At 44.3% G+C, this 21,508-nt stretch overlaps 1 protein-coding gene across 1 annotated transcript in view; it reads left to right on the top strand.

Moving 5' to 3' along the window:
- Nucleotides 1–21,508, top strand: part of LOC115459632 (cilia- and flagella-associated protein 65-like) — a 221,962-nt gene that overhangs the window by 29,045 nt on the left and 171,409 nt on the right. Inside the window, exons 5-8 of the mRNA XM_030189437.1 lie at nucleotides 2,334–2,500; nucleotides 3,456–3,655; nucleotides 6,010–6,149; nucleotides 13,627–13,852. Coding sequence (XP_030045297.1) covers nucleotides 2,334–2,500; nucleotides 3,456–3,655; nucleotides 6,010–6,149; nucleotides 13,627–13,852 — 733 coding nt within the window. The remainder of the gene's footprint in view (nucleotides 1–2,333; nucleotides 2,501–3,455; nucleotides 3,656–6,009; nucleotides 6,150–13,626; nucleotides 13,853–21,508) is intronic.

Genomic DNA, 21,508 nt, shown 5'->3' with positions numbered 1-21,508 from the left:
AAAACGCTTCAGAAATGTTCGGTGCGGTATTGGAAAGAAGGATGTATCACACATTCGCAATCCCCGTCGTTAAACGGCCCCTAAAGCATGCGCAGAGCAGCTAAGCGTTATGCTGGCTGCTCTGCGCATGCCGCAAACGTCAAAACAAACAAAAAAAAGCCACAACACATACACGTGGCTACCTGGTCTGCACCAATATGTACAAAAAAAAAAGGATCGGGAGGGGGGCAAGGGCGCTCGTCTGGAGCGTCCTGTATGGACGGCCTTGCCCCCCCCCCCCGCTGCTCCCCGCTTTCCGCTGCTTCCCCCCCCCCCCCCCCACGAAAAAGCGAAATTTTAGTAGCCCCGGTCCCCCTCCCTTCCTGTTCCTCTGTTTTGCCTTCTTACGTCAGAAGGAGGTGGGCCTAATCCAGGGAAGAAGAGACGTCATGAAGACTCTGCGACCAACAACAGATGCAACAGATCTTTTTCCTGCCCGTGCAGCGCCTTCAGAAAGAGGTGAGAGGCGCTGCTCAGGCTAGTAATACGGAGGGGGGTCTCGGTGGAGGTGGGAGCGGCGTAGTTGACCTCAGGGGAGGTGGTGGGGCGGGGCAAGGGGGTGGAGGAATGACGGGAGGCGGAACTTTGGCAAAACAGAGGAACAAGAAGGGAGGGGGACCGGGGCTACTGAAATTTTGCTTTTTCATGGGGGGGGGGGAAACGGCGGAAAGCGGGGAGCAGCGAGGGGGGGGCAAGGCCGTCCATATAGGACGCTCCAGACAAGCGCCCTTGCCCCCTTCCCGATCCTTTTTTTTTGTACTTTATATTGGTGTAGATGGAGAGGGGAGCAGCGGCGACCTGGGCATCAATAAAGGATGCCCCTGACGCGCGTTTTCGCCCCCCTTGATTTTCGGGGGGGGGGTTTTGCATTAAAATTTTAGTGGACAGCCCTAACGAGAGGTACAGACCTCTCGTTAGATTTCACGGTGTTTTGTTCACTTTTTGTGCGTTAAACTATTCGGAAAATGTTAGTGCATGTCATTTCAATAGGGTTTGTAGACTAATTGCTCATCTGCATTCCGTTTTCGTTAGCTGCTACCATCGTCGGAAAATGGGCTTTAGTGCATTCAACGGGTAGAAAATTCTTCGTTAAAGGCTCATTTAACAAGCAAAAACGTTTAGTGCATCTGGGCCTCAGTTCTGTAAATGGCATCATTCTATAAATGGCTCTCCAAGTCGGGCACTGTTTATAGACTAGTACTTAGCGCTGGGATCCGTGCCCCCAGGATTTACACCAGCTGAACCCTATTCACCTAAATTAGATGGGGATCCCCTGAATTCTATAACACGCGCACAAATCTTAGAAACACCCCTGACCCACCTATGCCCCTCTCATGGCCACGGCCCCTTTTCAGATCTGCATGGAAGAATTTACGACTATAAAAATGCGTGTGTAATTCCAGTTATTGCCAATTAGCACCAATAACTGTTAGCATCCAATTCTAGGTGCTAATCGGCCTGTTAAGCAATTAAACTGTGTGCACAGTTTGTGCACACATGCAATTTTGAGCACTATATAATTGAATTAGGGGGAAAATGGCTTCTGCTGTTTGGATGCTCAATCGTCCACGCCCACGATGTCCTTTTGCCATTTCTCACAATCCTCTTGTGATTTATCAAGTTTGAATAACTTTGTATCATTGGCAAATGTGATCACCTTCCTCATCTTTCCTGTTTCTATTTACCCTTCTTCGTTGAGAATACTGACCATTTAACTCTACTCTCTGTTTTCTATCTTTCCCCCACAATAGGACAGTGCCTCCTCTCCTATGACTTTTTAATTTCCTCAGGAGTCTTTCAAGAGATAGTTTGTCAAATGCTTTTTGAAAATCCAGATACATATAAACATATTAAGTAAATAAATATGTCTATGCTTTCATGGTCCAGTCTTGCTGAAATGTAGCCCTCCAGCACTGCAGGTCCTGAAATGTCACTGCTGTTGTTTTGGGTCCTGCAGTATGAAGGCTTTATGACAGTTGTGGGTACGCTATATCTGAGGGTGTTGTGCAGAATACTTAATGTGTTCAAGAGGTGGGCATGTGTTCTGCTAATGCAGATCTTGATAGACCTTTGTAGGTTGTTACTGGAGGCCTTTCTAATTCTAGCAGACGTAGTTGTACTACTGTTGTAAGCCTTCATGTTGACACGTTTGACAGATTGCTAGTAATGTGGATTGACAGATATATGCTAAGATATAAACAGAGTAGTTATGCATGCTAGTAGTTTAGGCAGTCCACTATGAATGTGACGTAGGGAAAGACCTATTAACACCTCTTCTTTTCTTTCATTTCTAGCGAGAGTATGAAGATTGCATTAGTTTTCATATGAGAGAGGGCAGGTTTACTATTTCCCTGTGTGCCACCTTGCCACACTGTGAGCTGCAGATTCCAGAGAGTCTCCATGTGCCAATCTGTGCAGTCGGTGACTGCTCGGAGGCTTTCTTTAGCATACACAACACTGGGTGAGTGCCTGAAGGCTTCTGGAGCCTTACAACAGTGTTTTCATGCCACGCGAGATACATTGCACAAAAAAGTGAACACTTATAGGAGGCCAGTTCACGAAAAGCTGCTAAAAGTTAGGTACTAAGCTAGTGTTCTATAAGTGTAAATTTGTGTTCTTAATGTGTTATAGAATGCTGGTTTGAATCATCAATTAGGTATCAAGATTTAGCTATGTGGCAGGTGTGAGCGCCTAAATGCAGCATTCAGTAAAGTGCGCCTGAAATAGAACGCACATGGGCCTCCCATGCCCCTGACATCGGAACGTGTCCTTTGCAGTTTCACGCTAGAACACTTCAGCACCCAGTTCTAGAATAGCACCTAAGTGCACCCAAGCATTCCCCCCCCCTGTTTTTGAGTTTAACTACCGCAGTCATTTTTGGATGTGCGCACACTATCCCCGCGCTAAAAAATAAAATGTATTTTTTTTAGTGCTGAGAGTGGGTCTGAGGTAGAGAGTGCACATGTTCTGCGCTAATCACTTAGCGCAGCTACATTACCACGCACTAACTTCCTTCATAATGGGTGGCGGTTGGGGTTTATATGCTAATGGCCACTGGGAAAATAAGCACATGGCCATTAATACCAAAAATGGAAATATCAGCCATTTTACCCCAGCAGTAAAAATGGTCATAGCATGCGGGAATGACCCGCGTAAGGATGCGCTAAGGCCACTTTTTACCACAGTTTGGTAGAAGGGTGCCTAAAAATACTCTGTTACATTTGCTTTAAATCTGCTACCTGTTAGTTTCATGGAACGTCCCCAAGTTCTGATATAGTGTTTGACTCTTAGGGAGTGAAGTACTGAAAGAGAAAAATGCCATGTGCAATCCATAACCGTTCATAAGATGTTGGGTGATTCATCCTTTGTTATTTCTTACATTTCTGGAATCTAACCATCTGTAATTCCCTCTCCAGTGACGTGCAGACAAAGTTTAGGCTGGAAGTACCAGAACCTTTTGTTTTATCACCAACCACTGGCATGCTGGAGCCAAAAAAGGAATGCAGGATAAAGGTTGTCTTCAAGCCCAAAAAGGCTGTGCCATATGATGGGAAAGCAGTCTGTCAGTACGGAGTTAACTGGGACCTGGAAAAGAGCATCCAGTTGTCATCTATTGGTAAGATGTTAACTGAAACGAGTCAATATTCAGCCGGCGGCAGTCAGCATTTTTTAAAACAGTGACTGTCACTGGCTAAATTAGCCTCGGATATTGAATGCTGGGTCATGTGTGGGTACTGGTACTGAATATCCGGGGCTAATTGTCCCAGTGCTGGCTGCCTGAGCTAAAGCGGGTCCTGACCGGTATTCAGCTAGGGCCCACATAAGACGGTTATACAGGCCCCAGCTGAATATCGGCTTGGACCTGCATTTAAACAAAAAACTGCAGAAGCTCTCTGATTTCCCTCCTCCCCCCAGTTTCTCATTCCGATCCCCCTCCCCTCACTGAAGCGACTCCAAGCCCTCCTCCCCTCCCCCCAACCATGCAACCCCTGATGGTGCGGTTGCGGCAAAAGTGAAGCCTCCCGCGGGAGATGGTGGAGATGAAAACGGTAACGGAATTCAAAAATGCGTGGGATAAACATAAAGGAATCCTGTTCAGAAGAAATGGATCCTCAGAAGCTTAGCAGAGATTGGGTGGCAGCACCAGTGGTTAGGAGGAGTTGAGAGGCGGGGCTCGTGGTGGGCAGACTTCTATGGTCTGTGCCCTGAAAATGACAGATACAAATCAAGGTCAGGTATACATATAAAGTAGCACATACCATGTAAAATGAGTTTATCTTGTTGGGCAGACTGGATGGACCGTGCAGGTCTTTTTCTGCCGTCACCTACTATGTTACTATCCTGCTTATTTTCGAACGAAGGCTGGCCCTCTTCCGACACAAATCGGGAGATGGCCGGCCTTCTCCTAAACCCGGCCAAATCGGTGTAATCGAAAGCCGATTTTGGCCGTTTTCAACTGCTTTCCATTGCAAGGCCGGCCAAAGTTCAAGGGGGCGTGTTGGCAGGGTACCGAAGGTGGGACGGTGGCGTGGTTACGAGATGGCCAGCTTCGGCCAATAATGGAAAAAAGAAGGCCCGATCTGATGAGCACTTGGCTGGCTTTACTTGGTCCATTTATTTTTAGGACCAAGCCTCAAAAAAGTGCCCCAACTGAGCAGATGACCACCGGAGGGAATCGGGGATCACCTCCCCTTACTCCCCCAGTGGTCACCAACCCCCTCCCACCCCCCAAAAAATATAAACATTTTTTTGCCAGCCTCTATGCCAACCTCAAATGTCATACCCAGCTCCATCACAGCACTCTGCAGGTCCCTGGAGCAGTTTTTAGTGGGTACTGCAGTGCACTTCAGGCAGGCGGACCCAGGCCCCCCCCCCCCCCCCCCACCTGTTACACTTGTGGTGGAAATGGGAGCCCTCCAAAACCCACCTGAAACCCACTGTACCCACATCTAGGTGCCCCCCGTTACCCTTTAAGGGCTATGGTAGTGTTGTACAGTTGTGGGTAGTGGGTTTGGGGTTTTTTGGGGGGCTCAGCACACAAGGTAAGGGAGCTATGCACCTGGGATCAATTTGTGAAGTCCACTGCAGTGCCCCCTAGGGTGCCCAGTTGGTGTCCTGGCATGTGAGGGGGACCAGTGCACTATAAATGCTGGCTCCTCCCATGACCAAATGGCTTGGATTTGGCCGGGTTTGAGATGGCCGCCATTAGTTTCCATTATCGGCGGAAACCAATGGCGGTGATCTCGAAGGTCGGCCCAAATGTTGAGATTTGGCTGGCCCCGACTATATTATCAAAATGAAAGATGAACGTCCATCGTGTTTCGATAATACGGCTTGCCCCGCCCCTTCGCGGCACCAACCTTAGAGATGGGCGCCCTTAGATATGGTCGTCCCCGTTCGATTATGCCCCTCCACGTTACTCACTCCTGCCCTTATGACTGCCTTCCCAAAATAGCTATTGCGACCTATTGTGTCAGGCTTTTTGATGCTGCTTTTAACTCCTAACCCTTATTCACTTGTTCAGTACCCTTATTTTATCATCCTCACTTTAATATTCCCTTATCTCTTGTTTGTCCTGTTTGTCTGTCCTAATTACATTGTAAGTTCTGTCGAGCAGGGACTGTCTCTTCATGTTCAAGTGTACAGCGCTGCGTACGTCTAGTAGCGCTATAGAAATGATAAGTAGTAGTAGTAGTAGTGTTTTTACTGTGTTAGCAGTTAATGCGTGGTAACGTTCCCCTGTAAACTACAAGGCACAGCCCCTACCTATTCTACACCCACTTATGATGATTTCTATGTTACATCTTCAGCATGTACAAGCGACAGGTTTTCTAATTAATAGTCATGAATTTAGAAGAACCAGCTTAGCAGTAGTATCAGTAGGTATTTTGTATCAAGGATTGTGTGCACCTCAGAAGCCACAGATATTTTTCTGCACTCTAATACTTATATTTTTATTATATTTTGTAGCTAAATATTCACATCTCTTGATTAAAGGATTGAAAGATGGATCTGTCACTGCAGGGCAGCAGCACTCTGAGCTTCATTTTGGGCCCGTTGCTGTTGGTACCACTGCAGAGAAATACATGGAAATAGTCAACGTGTCCCCGGTATGTGCCCAACATGGTGGGATCCTGCCATTTGGACTGCTCTAATACAGTATGGTGTTTATTTTAGAAGCACTGTTCACAGTTTAGGTGTGAATAAATCGGCATTTAGATGTGTACATTGCACACATGTCTAAATGCCTATTTTACAAAGCTGGGATCTGTATGTCTAAAATGCAAAACTGTGTATTGGTCCTCACTTTATAGTTTCATTTCTCATAAGTGCTTGGATCAGCCTTCAGTCAGGAAGGCTGCTTTTGGTTGGGCTGTAGTGTCCAACCTGACTCTAACTTCAGCAGCTCTCTCGTAGGCCCCTTTGCTGAAAACTCCAGCGCTGTTCCAAATAGCACTGTAAAAATATCTCCAGAACACCCTAGAAGTACAACACCCTAATACTGAATGCTAATGAGATGCAACTATCATTAGCGTTGAACGATAGGGAGTTTGGTGGGAGGCTTGTGCTTGGTGTATGCGCAGAAGAGTTCCGCAGTAAGCTTGGCTCTTGTGCGCATGGCCCTGGTAAAATAGCTTGGATTCTTATATTTAGATGCAGGAAACGGATGCCAATGTGTGTTTTCACTTTGGGTGCGTTTATTTTTTTTTATAGCATGGACGCTTTAAATTTAGATGTAGGAACCAAACACCAATATGTGTTTTCACTTGGGTCTGCTGTTTCTCACAACCAGCACTTAAGGGCTTGCATGGGCTTTCTTCTCCTTCCAAAAGCAATCAAAACTGGAAGATTTTGCAGAAAGAATCACGAGAAAGCATGAGAATCGTAGGAAACCCTCTTTTCCAACACCCCAATGTGTGCTCTGACCTAGTGTTGTTTTTTGCAGCGGTAAGGCAGTTTTGTTCTGGATAGAGTTAGGATATTTGCCCTAAGAAAAAAGAAGACACGCTCCCCACCCTTGTCACACCCTGCTCCGCCCACTGTCACTTTGACCCCCCCCCCCTCAAAGAAAGCCAGATTCCCTCTCCCCCCATGTGTATTCCCTCCCCAATTTTCCAGCCTCCCTCCACCCACATGACCCCATTCACTACCCCTCCCCCCCCTCCTTACCTTATTGTAGAACCCTGGTGGTCTGGTGGCAATAGCTCCTCATACAGTTGGAGAACTGTGTATCAGCAGAGTTCAATAATACCTTATTGAATGAATGCAACATTTGACCTAACATTTTTGATATACCGCCGTTTCTGACGCACAGATCATGGTGGGTTACAAAAAGCAATAAAAACTAATATAAGAAAATTAAAAGGAACGCCAATATGTTACAGGCCAGACAACATCCATACCTAAGAAAGAATATATTCAATAAAAGTCTAACAGTACCAGTATGGAACTCGTGGCCATGACACATGTGGAGAAACTTAAGTTGGTAAACTGACCTCAAAGACTAGTTCAAAAAATATTAGTTTTTAAGAAAATTTTAAATTTACAAAAGGAAGATTTCTAATCTAACAGAAGGAGGAAAACTATACCACAGTTTAGATGCCAGAAACATAAAAGGCAGGATTTCCGGTTGACTCATAAGATGCAAATAAGGGGAAGGTAAAACAAGTCGGTAGAATCCATGGATTGTAGTGATTGAAGTGGTGAATAAGAAATGATTACATAAGTACATAAGTATTGCCACACTGGGACAGACCAAAGGTCCATCAAGCCCAGTATCCTGTCTCCAACAGTGGCCAATCCAGGTCATAAATACCTGGCAAGATCCCGAAAAAGTTCAATACATTTTATGCTGCTTATCCCAGAAATAAGCAGTGGATTTTGCCAAGTCAGTTTAATAATGGTCTATGGACTTTTCCTTTAGGAAGCCGCCCAGACCCTTTTTAAGGTAGAGTGGTGTGCCTAAATGAAGAATTTTATGACATTTTATGGATTTGAGTAGGTATTTTGGGCATTGATCCAGGGAGCAGTTGGCGCAGTAGCATTTCAACAGCAGTGATCTTACATCCCCAACTGTTAGTGGTTGAAAAGATTTCCAGTTTTGGTCAGTTTTGAGTCCTTGGATTGTAGGTTCTCCAGTGATTGAGGCTGAACTACAGGTTGGACTATTTTCCTCTGTTGGAGTAGCTTATTGGCGAAATGATCAGCTAGGTCTTGGGTGGTGGGACATGTTTTCTGTGAATGTTCATTGTCATTAGAGGAAGCTAGTTTTTTAACTAAGGAGAAAAGTGTTTTGTTGTCAAGATCATCTTGACCTATTAGGCTGCTATAATACTGACGTTTTGAATCAGCTACCTTTTTTTTGTAGTATTGGAAGGCTGACTTCCATTTGGATTTATGAGTAGTATCTTTGTTCTTTCTCCATTGCTTTTCAAGGCATCAACATTCTCTTTTTAGGATGGATAGTTCCTCTGTAAACCATGGTTAATTTCTGGACGTCTTGACCTTTTTAGTGGTAAATGGAACAATTTTGTCTAGTATGGTGATGACGTCGGTGCCAGGCAAAATGGTAGAGACTATTATAAAGAACAAAATTACAGAGCATATTCAAAAACAAGGATTAATGAGACAAAGCCAACATAGATTTTATAAAGGGATATCTTGCCTCACCAATCGCATTTCTTTGAAGGGGTGATATTGTGTATCTGGATTTTCAAACGGCGTTTGACAAACTACCTCATGAAAGACTCCAGAAGAAATGGGAGAGTCATGGGATAGGAGGTAGTGTCCTATTGTGGATTAAAAACTTGTTAAAAGATAGAAAACAGAGAGTAGAGTTAAATGGTCAGTATTCTCAGTATTTTTGCTCGGATCCCTTCTTTGTAACATATTTGTTAATGATCTAGAGATGGGAGTAACTAGTGAGGTAATTAAATTTGCTGATGACACAAAGTTATTCAAAGTTGTTAAATCGCAAGAGGATTGTGAAAAATTACAAGAGGACCTTACGAGACTGGGAGGCTGGGCGTCTAAATGGCAGATGACATTTAATGTAAGCAAGTGCAAAATGATGCAGATGGGAAAGTGGAACCCGAACTATAGCTACGTCATGCAAGGTTCCACATAGGAGTCACCGACCAAGAAAGGGATCTTGGCGTCGTTGTTGATGATACGTTGAAACCCTCTGCTCAGAGTGCTGCAGCGGCTAAGCAAATAGAATGTTAGGTATTATTAGGAAAGGAATGAAAAACAAAAGTGAGGACATTATAATGCCTTTGCATTGATCCATGGTGCGACCGCAGCTTGAATATGGTGTTCAATTTTGGTCACCACATCTCAAAAAAGATATAGTGGAATTAGAAAAGGTACAGAGAAGGGCGATGAAAATGATAAAGGGGATGGGACGACTTCCATATGAGGATACGCTGAAGCATCTAGGGTTCTTCAGCTGGAGAAAAGACAGCTGAGGAGAGATATGATAGAGGTCTATAAAATAAAGAGTGGAGTGGAATGGGTAGACATGAATCGGTTGTTTACTCTTTCCAAAAATACTAGGACTAGGGGGCATGCGATAAAGCTACAAAGTAGTAAATTTAAAATGAATCGGAGAAAATTTTTCATCACTCAAAGTGTAATTAAATTCTGGAGTTCGTTGCCAGAGAATGTGGTAAAGGCAGCTTAGTGGGGTTTAAAAAAGGTCTGGATGGCTTCCTAAAGGAAAAGTCCATAGACCATTATTAAATTGACTTGGGGAAAATTCACTGCTTATTTTTGGGATAAGCAGCGTAAAATGTATTGAACTTTTTCAGGATCTTGCTGGGTATTTGTGACCTGGATTGGCCACTGTTGGAAACAGGATGCTGGGCTTGATGGACCTTTTAGTCTGTCTCAGTGTGGCAATACTTATTGTACATATTGGACTTATTGGCTTTCACCTTGTTATCCCAGCGGGATTTGATCAAGCTATGTGTAGGAATGAGGGAATCTGTTAGTTCAGACCAGAAAGTGACCTAATTGATTTTACCTCTGGTGGAAATGAGTTTAGAGGACTTGTGCGTGGTTAAGCTTGACATACAGATATCAATGGTGAAATCCAGTTGAAAGTGGTCAAACTATGGTACTGGTTTCCATTTGAATGAACTAATCAAGCAATTAGGATATGAAGTCTTGAAGTAACGTATGGCCTTTTTCATGAGTTGCACCCTTGGAGAATGTAGTTAGTTTGCAGTCCTTCAGAAATGATTTGAAGTTGTGGACATTGGTTTCTGTATCATTTTCCAAGTGTAGGTATAAGTCTCCAGGAGTATAATCCTAGAAAACTGGGACATGGCAGAGCAAGTAATCTGACAGACAACCAGGTGGGGTTCACACTTTCCACAGAAACAGAACACAAACAGGAATTGGGTGGAAAAGAACCGGCATCAAGTGATCAGTCACCACATCAAGGTAAGGTGCTCCAAAAGAAGCCTTTATTGGGACCCAACACGGTCTAGTCAAGGTTTGCTTGTGGATTTATATTGACAGTATGTTATATAAGGCGCCTGTCAAGACCCCTGATGAAGGCGTTTTAGCCGAAACACGGACCGTGTTGGGTCCCAATAAAGGCTTCTTTTGGAGCATCTTACCTTGATGTGGTGACTGATCACTTGATGCCGGTTCTTTTCCACCCAATTCCTGTTTGAGAGCAAGTAATCTGTACATGTCTAGTTTCTGCCTTGGACCAAGCTCCCAGAGGATGGTAAATGAGGAGTAGGGCGATTTGATTTGCTTGTTTTGAATCATCGCAGAATTTGCACAGCATATATTCCAGTTCAGGGAAAACCCCAGAACTAACTAAAGACACGTGGAAAAAAACTCTTAAATATAAGAGCAAGTCCACAGCCTTTTTTTACCCTGTCTTGGAGAGTGAAGAATACCATAACCTGGTGGATAGGTATGAGGCAATATTGGACTATCAGCTTTTGTGAGCCATGTTTCTGAGATAAACAGAAATCCCAGATCTGAAGATTCTAGCAGATCCCTGAGTAAGAGAGCATTGTTCCCCACGGACTTGGCATTGATATAAATGGTGGGGAAAGGAGTGATTTGAGACTTGTGTTCCAAAGGGGAGACTTGTTTGGGTAATTTCAAAAGGTAATGAGTTTTTTTTAGGCCGTCAAATGTTAGCTATTTGGTTCTGGTCTGAAAACCATAGTAGTGTTCTGATGGTATATATTGGCATTGTTTAGCAGGTATCTGACATTACAGTTAGGGTGTTTCTTAGTACAGTGTTTTCTAGACAGATTATAGTTTATGGGGAAAGGATTAGGCACTAAGTTATCTGGTAAGTTGCCACCCTATGTACTCAAAAGGGCTAGGCAAATGCATGTGAAAGCTTTTGGAGCTAATTTAAGTCAGTTGGGTTTAGCACATTTGTCAGTCCTAAATGTGCGCTGTTAAAGACTTCAGAACAGAGTCCTCCCTGAGGGTAGAAGCCACCGATGGTGAGGAGAGGTCATGGTGTCACAGGAGCTCATAAGGTGAGGAGGTGTGGATGTGCCATTGTGGCAGACTCTAAAATGATGCTATGACTTGCTGTTATTAGGTACGGTTCCTCTTTCAAGCTGCCATTCTTCCATAGTCAGTTGTGTAGCAGTAAGGGAGAGTTTAGAGCGTGCGATAGGCCACAGTGCAGCTCTCGTGTTATAGAATTGTCAATGTCCTTTGTTTGCTGTTTGAGTTATGGTTACAAGTACAGAGCTGAGCAGGACAGGTATTTGGGTTCCTCTTTTAAGCTGCCGCTCTTCCATAGCCAGTCATTCAGCTGTGAAAGAAGAGTTAAGGGCAAGCAACAGGCCACAGTGTAGCTCTCATGGTTACAAAACCAGATAATTCTCTTTATTCATAAAGTTGCAGACTTGGCATTAATGCAGGCAATGGAGAGGGGAAGAGGAGGGACGCTGAGCAGTTCAGGTAATTGAAAGACAAAGAATAACACTTATCCAGTTAAGTTCGATATTCAGCACTTAACCGATTAAAATAGGACTGTGTTTTATGCGGTCCTATTTATCCAGTTAACTTACCTAGCTAAGTGATGAATATTAGTACTTAACAAGATAAGTGCTGACTACAGCCCTGGACCGGGCCACATAGGGGCTAACTAGGTATATTCAGCTGCTGAATATACCCAATTAGCATTGGACAAGTGATTTAAATCACTTTGAATATTGAATACAGCAGCTATATTAATTATTTTTATTATTCATGTATTTATTTTAAAAACTTATAACCCACTTAAACTTAAGCGGCTAACAAAAAGAAACATACATAATTATTATAATCACAAACATACAAACAATAAATGCACTGTTATCCCTCTGTTAGATTTCTCAAAATAATGGCTGGTACTACCTGCCAACATCAAAGAGTAAGAAAGGCTTTTTCTATAGCGCTACTAGTTGTACGCAGCGCTGTACACTTGAATATGAAGAGACAGTCCCTGCTCAACAGAGCTTGCAATCTAATTAGGACAGACAAATAGGACAAATAAGAGATAAGGGAATTACTGAGGTGGGGATGATAAAATAAAGGTACTGAACAAGTGAGTAGGGGTTAGGAGTTAAAAGCAGCATCAAAAAGGTGGGCTTTTAGCCTAGATTTGAAGACGGCCAGAGATGGAGCTGGACAGACCGGCTCAGGAAGTTTATTCCAGGTATATGGTGCAGCAAGATAAAAGGAACGGACTCTGGAGTTAGCGGTGGAGGAGAAGGGTGCAGATAAGAGAGATTTACCCAGTGAACGGAGTTCTGATTCGACAGGTCAGACCCCCACAAAACCATCAGCATAAAGGCAGTACTCATGCAAAACCCTCCAAAAGTTAGCTGTTCCTTGGGTGAGGAACCCTTTAAAAAAACCAAAATAATGTAACATAGTAGATGACGGCAGAAAAAGACCTGCATGGTCCATCCAGTCTGCCCAACAAGATAAACTCATATGTGCTACTTTTTGTGTATACCCTACTTTGATTTGTACCTGTCCTCTTCAGGGCACAGACCGTATAAGTCTGCCCAGCACTATCCCCACTTCCCAACCACCAGCCCTGCCTCCCACCACTGGCTCTGGCACAGACAGTATAAGTCTGCCCAGCACTATCCCTGCCTCCCAACCACTAGTCCCGCCTCCCACCACCGGCTCTGGCACAGACCGTATAAGTCTGCCCAGCATTATCCTCGCCTCCCAACCACCAGCCCCACCTCCCACCACCGGCTCTGGCACAGACCGTATAAGTCTGCCCAGCACTATCCTCGCCTCCCAACCACTAGCCCCGCCTCCCACCACTGGCTCTGGCACAGACAGTATAAGTCTGCCCAGCACTATCCCCGCCTCCCAACCACCAGTCCCGCCTCCCACCACCGGCTCTGGCACAGACTGCACAGTTCTTTTAAGTACTGGACCATAAATTATACTTTAAGTTTATGCAAAAATACCTGATCTTTGGTGCAGTGTGCTTCAGAGAATGATGTCGATATATCCAAGCTAACGTTAGTTTAGTTTGTAAGACCCACACTGTTGCTAAATCCTGAGATTTAAATGCTTTTTGTGCCACAGGTTAATGCTCGTTTCTGCATCGAGAGAGTAAAGCCGCCAACTGCACTTGAAGACTATGTGTTTTTTTGCGACATTGTACAGGCAGTGGCTCCAGCTTATAGGAAGCTACATATCCCAGTGAAGTACACACCTCGTACAGTGGGAGTTGAGAGTATAGACTACTTTACTGTGATTCCACTTGGGGGCATCACCAAATCTGTGCTAAAGGTGACCGGATTATGCCAAGGTATGGAGCCGTCTGCAGTTCACTTGAGTTATGCTCAGCTTTCCAACCTTGCTTCATTTCTCACTTACAAATAGATGCAGAGAGCTAGACTCAACTTTCCAATTTTTACTCATTCCTCACAAATAGGTTCAGATTTGCATGGCTGATCAGTTTTATTTCATTTATGAAATGATATCCATTCCTAACCTGGCTGGGATCATATTCAAGCACCTTTCTGACTTTGTGTGCAATTTTCCTTAAGTTAGTTACTGGTATTTTCTATCTAACTCCTGTTACTCTATCTTATATGTTTGCTTACAGCTTATGCTTTCTTTTAAGATGTTTTACTGTGTATTGTGTTGACATTGTAAGTAGCATACTATCAGGCTCATTTTCGAAAGAGATGGACGTCCAAAAAGTGACAGAAATCGGCACTTGGACGTCCATCTCTCTGAGACGTCCAAATCGGTATAATCAAAACCAGATTTTGGATGTCTCTAACTGAAGTCCTTCGCAAGGAAGTCCAGATTTCAAGGGGGCGTATCGAAGGCGTGATGAAGGCGGGACTTGGGCGTTCCTAAGACTTGGATGTCTTTGACCCATAATGGAAAAAACAGGGACGTCCATGAGTAAAACTTGGACATTTTCACCCGCACCTGTTTTTATTACGAATAAGGCACGAAAAGGTGCCCGTAATGACCAGATGACCACTGAAGGGAATTGGAGATGACCTCCCCTTACTCCCCCAGTGGTCACTAACCCCCTCCCACCTTCAAAAAACATTATTAAAAATATTACTTACCAGCCTCTATGCCTGCCTCAGATGTCATACATGCAGGTCCTTGGAATAGTTTTAGTGGATGCAGTGCACTTCAGACAGGCAGACCCAGGCCCATATCCCCCCTACCTGTTACATTTGTGGAGGAAACAGTGAGCCCTCCAAAACCCACCAGAAACCCTCTGTACCCACATCTAGGTGCCCCTCTTCACCCGTAAGGGCTATGGTAGTGGTGTACAGTTGGGGGTCGTGGGTTTGGGGGAGGGGTTGGGGGCTCAGCACACAAGGTAAGGGAGCTATGTACCTTGGAGCATTTTATGAAGTCCACTGCAGTGCCCCCTAGGTTGCCCGGTTGGTGTCCTGGCATGTCAGGGGGACCAGTGCACTACAAATGCTGGCTCCTCCCACGTCCAAATGGCTTGCATTTGAACGTTTTTGACTTGGATGTCTTTGGTTTTGAAAATCACCGAAAGTCAAAGACGTCCAAATCTAAGGACGTCCTTGGTATTTTTTGAAACAAAAGATGGACGTCCATCTTTTAAAAAAAAATGACCTTCTCCCCGCCTCCGAATTTGGACGTCTTTGTAAAACGTCCAAATTCCGACAGACGTTTCTTTCGAAAATGCCCCTCGATGTCATACTATGTACTGTTATTTGAATATTTTTTTCTGCTGAAATTATTTATTGCCTATGTCCAGATTGTTCTTGCATTATACCGCCTTGGGTGAATTTCTTCAAAAACGTGGTAAATAAATCCTACTCAAAAAATAAATAATAATAAAGAAGCTGAGTGTGTCAGAGGTAGGCAGCCATCTTCATTATTGTTCACTGTAAAGTTATCTTTTTTTTTGTTTGTTACATTTGTACCCTGCGCTTTCCCACTCATGGCAGGCTCAATGCGGCTTACATGGGGCAATGGAGGGTTAAGTGACTTCCCCAGAGTCACAAGGAGCTGCCTGTGCCTGAAGTGGGAATGGAACTCAGTTCCCCAGGACCAAAGTCCAGCACTCTAACCACTAGGCCACTCCTCCACTGTTGCTACTATTTGAGATTCTACATGCAATGTTGCTATTCCACTAGCAACATTCCATGTAGAGGTCGGCCCTTGCAGATCACCAATGTGGCCGCGCAGGCTTCTGCTTCTGTGAGTCTGACGTCCTGCACGTACGTCAGACTCACAGAAACAGAAGCCTGCGCAGCCTTCTACATGGAATGTTGCTAGTGGAATAGCAACATTCCAAGTAGAATCTCCAATAGTATCTATTTTATTTTTGTTACATTTGTACCCTGCACTTTCCCACTCATGGCAGGCTCAATGCGGCTTACATGGGGCAATGGAGGGTTAAGTGACTTGCCCAGAGTCACAAGGAGCTGCCTGTGCCTGAAGTGGGAATCAAACTCAGTTCCTCAGTTCTAACATCAAATGTGGTTTAAACTCCTTGTGTTACATCTAAATCAACACACCAATGAGGAAGAAGAAAAATGAATGAAGGAAAAAGCCTCTGTATATCTGCGGTACTTCCTTCTTTAGTAAAGTATAGTCACCAGCTGAACTTCAGTTCATCATCTCTCTATATAAAAGGCAAAACCAACGTTCTATGAAGCCTCCAGCCGGAAGTGTGAAGGGGGCGAGATATCCGGTTTCCCTATGAGTGTCTGCCCCGCCCTCGCTGTAACACAGTCAGTGAAGGAAAACAGCAGAGCACGAAATCAAATCGCTGGCTCTGTAACAGTGAAGGACTCAGAGGGGGGACGGGAGGGGAGAGAGGCCAGAGGGCAGGGACACACACACTCCCACATGCACACAGAAGAAAACATTGCTAGCCCCAGAGGGGGGAGGGGAGAGAGGCCAGAGGGCAGGGACACACACACTCCCACATGCACACAGAAGAAAACATTGCTAGCCTGTTTCATTTGCATCAGAAACGGGGCTTTTTTTACTCTCTCTATATAAAAGGCAAAACCAACGTTCTATGAAGCCTCCAGCCGGAAGTGTGAAGGGGGCGAGATATCCGGTTTCCCTATGAGTGTCTGCCCCGCCCTCTCTGTAACACAGTCAGTGAAGGAAAACAGCAGAGCACGAAATCAAATCGCTGGCTCTGTAACAGTGAAGGACTCAGAGGGGGGAGGAGAGAGAGGCCAGAGGGCAGGGACACACACACTCCCACATGCACACAGAAGAAAACATTGCTAGCCCCCGTTTCATTTGCATCAGAAACGGAGCTTTTTTTACTAGTTGGCTATAAAACCTCCATCCACTTTCATGAAATAAAGTAGAAGAGTGAAGTAATGAAAGTGGATGGAGGTTTGTCCGAGCCAATGATGAACTGAAGTTCTGCTGGTGACTATACTTTACTAAAGAAGGAAGTACCGCAGATATACAGAGGCTTTTTCCTTCATTCATTTTTCTTCTTCCTCATTGGTGTGTTGATTTAGATGTAACACAAGGAATTTAAACCACATTTGATGTTAGTTGAAAAGCGTTTTTCATAAGTTGTGGTGAAGTTCTTTGGGTATCATTGTGAAGTTAAGCCAGATTCCTTGTAGGCATCTCAGTGCATCATATGTTCTGTTCTGTGCCAGTTCAGAGAAACTTGCAGAAATTATGTGGGAAAACTTGAGAAGTGAACCAGTGCGTAGCAGTAAAGATTTAATATAAACAAGTATGTAGATATCAAAGGCAGGGGTACACAGTGAGAAATTGAGATGTTGATATGCACTTACTGGGGAGCCCATGCAGAAAGCTACTATGGGCAGAAACACGCAGTTAATGAGTTGTGTGCATGCATGTTACCAGGCATACAATGCAGAAAGTGGTGCAGCACAGAAATTAACTTACGCAGTAGATGTTGACACATAGCATAGTAACATGTATGGTAAGGAGACTATTAGTTATTCTGTGGCAGTGCAGAGAAATACACATGACAATTTAAGGCAAACACAAGACAAGAAATTTACTGCCAGAGTCTAGCAGTTCCCCAACCATAGATCCCCTTGCCCCTGACATAAAAACAAAATCTCTGGTAGTCTAGCAGCTTCCCTTTCTTCTCCCAACCCGAACCCCTGCCCCAATATTTAAAAAAATCTGTTATAGTCTAGTGTACCCCCTTCCCTTCTCCAAACCACTGTGGACCCTCATCACCCACCTCAGAAGTCTACCAGATTGCTAGTGGTAAGTCTACCAATTAAGAATGGATACTACTAGAGGTCAGGCACCACCGTTTTGAATGATGGTGGCACTGGAGGCAGGATCGAGTGGGCATTGCTCCTGCCTTTTGTCCTTCTGAGGTGGGTGATGAGTCGGGGTTCAGGGAGGGGAAGGAATACTCTAGACTACATTTTCTTTTGCCCTCTCATCTTTGCCCTCTCATCTTTGTGCGAAGAAATGCAAAGTGATGCACTTGGGGAGTAGAAATCCAAGGGAGACGTATGTGTTAGGCGGGGAGAGTCTGATAGGCACGGACGGGGAGAGGGATCTTGGGGTGATAGTATCTGAGGACCTGAAGGCGACGAAACAGTGCGACAAGGCGGTGGCAGTAGCTAGAAGATTGCTAGGCTGTATAGAGAGAGGAGTGACCAGCAGAAGAAAGGAGGTTTTAATGCCCCTGTATAAGACGTTGGTGAGGCCCCACCTGGAGTATTGTGTTCAGTTTTGGAGGCCGTATCTTGCGAAGGATGTTAAAAAAATGGAAACGGTGCAAAGAAAAGCTATGAGGATGGTATGGGATTTACGTTCCAAGACGTATAAAGAGAGGCTTGCTGACCTGAACATGTACACCCTGGAGGAAAGGAGGAACAGGGGTGATATGATACAGACGTTCAAATATTTGAAAGGTATTAATCCCCAAACGCACCTTTTCCGGAGATGGGAAGGCGGTAGAACGAGAGGACATGAAATGAGATTGAAGGGGGGCAGACTCAGGAAAGATGTCAGGAAGTATTTTTTCACGGAGAGGGTGGTGGACGCTTGGAATGCCCTCCCGCGGGAGGTGGTGGAGATGAAAACGGTAACGGAGTTCAAACATGCGTGGGATATGCATAGAGGAATCCTGTGCAGAAGGAATGGATCCTCAGAAGCTTAGCTGAAATTGGGTGGCAGAGCAGTTGGGGGGAAGAGGGGGTGGTGGTTGGGAGGCGAGGATAGGGGAGGGCAGACTTATACGGTCTGTACCAGAGACGGTGATGGGAGGCGGGACTGGTGGTTGGGAGGCGGGAAATACTGCTGGGCAGACTTATATGGTCTGTGCCCTGAAAAGGACAGGTACAAATTCAAGGTAAGGTATACACATATGAGTTTGTCATGGGCAGACTGGATGGACCATGCAGGTCTTTATCTGCCGTCATCTACTATGTTACTATGTTACTATGTCCCCTTATCTTGGCCCTTGTTATTTCTTACCTAGACTACTGTAACTCTCTATGCCGGTCTCCCACTCACCTGTCTGAAGTGTCTTCAACTGGTTCAGTTCACAGAGGTTAAACTTCTTCAGAATTCCCACCATTTCAATCATGTCACCCCCCCCTTCTCCGTTCTGATCACTGGTTACCTGTTTCAGCTCGTAACACATACAAGATTTTACTTCTAGTTTATAAATCAAGATTTCCTTCTGCCTCTGCTTATCTCAACAATCTTCTCACATCTTTGTTGCCTTCACTTTGCAGATAATAATCTCCTGTCTTTCCCTTCTCCCATGCAACTTTGCCTTTCCTCTTTCTTTTCTGTTACCTTGGTTCAAAGCTTTGGAACAACCTACCACTGTTCATAAGAAACCAACCCTCCCTATCAGCTTCTAAACAAGTCCTTAAAATCCACCTCTTCTCTACCTGTTTCCCACCTTCCACCTAATCTTTCTCCCTCTACCTGTTCTCCTTTCTTTCTGCTATGCTTTTCAAGTAAATAATGTAGTGGGCTCTGTGTAGGCTCTGTTTTTCATTTAATCATTTGTTTATTGTAAACCACCTAGATGTCTATGTCCGGTCCTTGGTACGGTATTTCAAGTGTCCACACTAAAATAAATAAATAAATAAATGTCCTGCCACTGGTATGAAGTACTTTTTCCCCATTACCATTTTACCTAGATATTTTTATTATTTTCAAGGTTCCTCTTGTTTTTCACATAGCCTGGTATAGATCTCAGTGAGATCCTCAGTTCTCACTTGAGGTACATTTATTTAAAATCAAGTCATTTGATTTTGAAGCAGCTATTTTTCCAAATGAGATGTCCCAGAAGAAAAGCCCCCCCCCCAGTGGCTTTAAAATGTGCACTTAGTGCAACAGGATCATATCCTTTAGAGATACTCATAACCTATTCCTCTTGTTATAAGTTATGCTGAGAAGTTCAGTCCATTGACTTTGGCATTGGAAGTGTTGGCTTCCATGAGTTTCAGAGCTGCATCAGACACTGGGGATGCATCAGCATCGCTGGTGCACTATTCATCCTTGACATTGAGCATCAATAGAGGCCATCAGGACTCCAGTTTAGTATGAGAAGAGGAATGATTCCATCAACACCAACTACTTATGATGCTGAACACCAGGATGAAGCCAGGGTGCATTGATATCGCACCTCATTAGAGCACAACATGGGGAGCACCAAGGCACCAAAGTCATTGGTACAATACAATATAATACAATTCAGTTTAGTTCTTCTATTCTGCAACTACTATAGACTTAGTTTTGTGGGGATTACAAAAAAACAGCTAGTCATTTACCAGGAATAACAACAAATAATATCTCATTTAGTAACTCCAGAGAAGCCTTGTACTAAACTTCGATGGCCTTATTTAAATTTCTAACAAAGCTGAAGCCTACCTAAGCTCTCACAGTTCAGTTCTCTTCATGACATAATAGATTTTTACCAAATAAATTGCTCTTCAATTTCCTTCTAAATTACATTTAGAGGGGCATTTTCGATAAAAAGTCTGTCCGATTTTGGATGTTTTGCTAAAAACATCCAAAAATCGAGTGGTGAACATAGCCATTTTATAACCTGAAAAACGCCTATCTTTTTGGTTTGAAAATTGTCTTTTTATGTTCAAGAATTTTTATTGATGACATAGGTCAATATACACTTCAAAAAGACATTTTACATTGCGAACCATCTCCCCTGTCATCAAAGTTTAACATATATCCCATTTCCCCCCATATACAAGACTCCTCCATCCCCATTCGACTGTCAATTAGAAAACAATAAACCATGTAACCAGAAATAGTATAAAGCCATATTACTTCCCCTCCCCATTCTGAGAGACCTAACCTTCCCCTGTCCTCCCCCCAACCCTCCCCCCCCCCCCCGCTTCACCAACATCATAAACTCCAAATTCTCTCCCCCCGATCCCCCCCTACTAGGAACTAGATATTCCTCCCAGGCTTACAGAACTGCATATATTCATCCTTCATTGAGAAGTAAACTACTCCCTCAAGGGTGTAGAATCTGTAGATATGGGCCCCAAATGGCGAGAAAGCTTTTCCTACTTTTTGCCGAGAGCCGGGAGTCTCTCGCTTCCCAAGACACTAAAAGGTGTAGTTGGTTCCTCCAGTGCCAGGAGGTCGGGGGCTCAGATGACGTCCAGTATTGTAAGATGCATTTGCGGGCAACCAGACACATCTTATGTAGGAACAAATTTTCAAATCTGTTTCTACCTCTAAATGCCCCTGGAACATCTAAAAGCATTTGATCTACCGTCCCCAAAATGAGAACCCCTAACTCTAGGTCTAGGAAGTGCTGGATATGTCCCCAGAACATTCTCAAGGTTGGCCAACTCCAAAACGTGTAAAAACGATCCCTGATTCCCTCCACACTTTAAGCAAGACGGTTCAGAAAGTCCTCCCATATGAAATAGCTGGGAGGGAGTAATATATCCTCTGAAGATAAAGCGATATGCACATTCTCTGAGGC

This window comes from Microcaecilia unicolor, unplaced genomic scaffold (assembly GCF_901765095.1).
Source record: "Microcaecilia unicolor unplaced genomic scaffold, aMicUni1.1, whole genome shotgun sequence".
Lineage (NCBI taxonomy): Eukaryota > Metazoa > Chordata > Amphibia > Gymnophiona > Siphonopidae > Microcaecilia > Microcaecilia unicolor.
Note: the sequence above shows the minus strand (reverse complement) of the source record. Positions and strands in the feature narration are given on the sequence as shown.